The sequence below is a fragment of the Triticum aestivum genome, unplaced genomic scaffold (assembly GCF_018294505.1).
Source record: "Triticum aestivum cultivar Chinese Spring unplaced genomic scaffold, IWGSC CS RefSeq v2.1 scaffold98669, whole genome shotgun sequence".
Lineage (NCBI taxonomy): Eukaryota > Viridiplantae > Streptophyta > Magnoliopsida > Poales > Poaceae > Triticum > Triticum aestivum.
Genome location: NW_025239952.1, coordinates 1 through 890, shown reverse-complemented (window position 1 = coordinate 890; position 890 = coordinate 1). Strand labels below are relative to the sequence as shown.

Here is an 890-nt window from a genome sequence, read left to right as displayed (position 1 = left end):
AGGTTTCTACAAGGGGTTTACAGGCAGCTTAGCAATAACCCTGACATGCTAAAAAAAGAGGAAGATGCAGTGCTCCATGGAGGGAGTAGTTTACATTATTATTCAGCAACACGTACGTACTCTGCTCCGTAGATGGCCGGGCATATAGTAACGGCCCTGAGATATTAAGGGACTGAGGCATGCCCCCAGTTACAAATACAGATGTGAAAGTTGAAACTTGAAAGCAAATAACTTGATCCACTGATGGACTGACACCATGGATGCATGCATGTTTAAGTTTCCGTTTGAGTTAGGCTTCGTCCGGCACGTCGGACCATTTGATGTCCACCTGCCCGACACTGGGATCAAGATTGTAGTTCTTCCAGATATGCATCGACGCGCCGACCTCGTTGTCGCAGCCGGCGCACTCATCGACGACCACGGCGCTTATGTGAATGTTGCCGGAGTTGGCGAGGCGGATGAGCTTGCCGCACCGAGCCCCACCGGCGTACCACTCCGACGAGAGCGACACCACGAAGTCATCGTCGCTGTGGAACTGACCGTCGCACGACGCCGGCCCGCCGCCCGTCTCTCCTTGCTGGAAGCCGTTCACCGTCATCGTCGCCGGGACGTTCTGTCGAAGTTCAAACTTGCCTTCTGTGACAGTGGGGCGCCCGGAAACGGCGCAAGACACCTGCAGAAAAAGTAGAGCAATGCCCAAAACCACTGCGACCTTGGTGGTGCCCGCCATGGTGATTGAGCTCTTCGCTGCTGCTTGGGTTTATCAGCTAGCTTGCCCTGAGTGCTTTGCTTTATCAAGGCTTTATATAGGCTCGAAGTGCAGCCTGCAGACAAAGCGGGGCGTACTTACGGATGTGCATGCCGCCCTCGTGTGTCTCGTCTAAAAATCT

The 890-nt window shown here is 53.8% G+C and overlaps 1 protein-coding gene across 1 annotated transcript; it reads right to left on the bottom strand.

Moving 5' to 3' along the window:
• Positions 1 to 289: 289 nt before the first annotated feature.
• On the bottom strand, positions 290 to 817 carry LOC123176760 (putative ripening-related protein 7). Its single transcript, XM_044590826.1, has one exon. The coding sequence runs from the start codon at positions 728 to 730 to the stop codon at positions 290 to 292; it is 441 nt and encodes a 146-aa protein (XP_044446761.1). The 5' UTR covers positions 731 to 817.
• Positions 818 to 890: the final 73 nt, after the last annotated feature.

Excerpts from the sequence above, each read along its gene's own strand:
- LOC123176760 (XM_044590826.1), bottom strand. The coding sequence starts at position 730 with ATGGCGGGCACCACCAAGGTCGCAGTGGTTTTGGGCATTGCTCTACTT.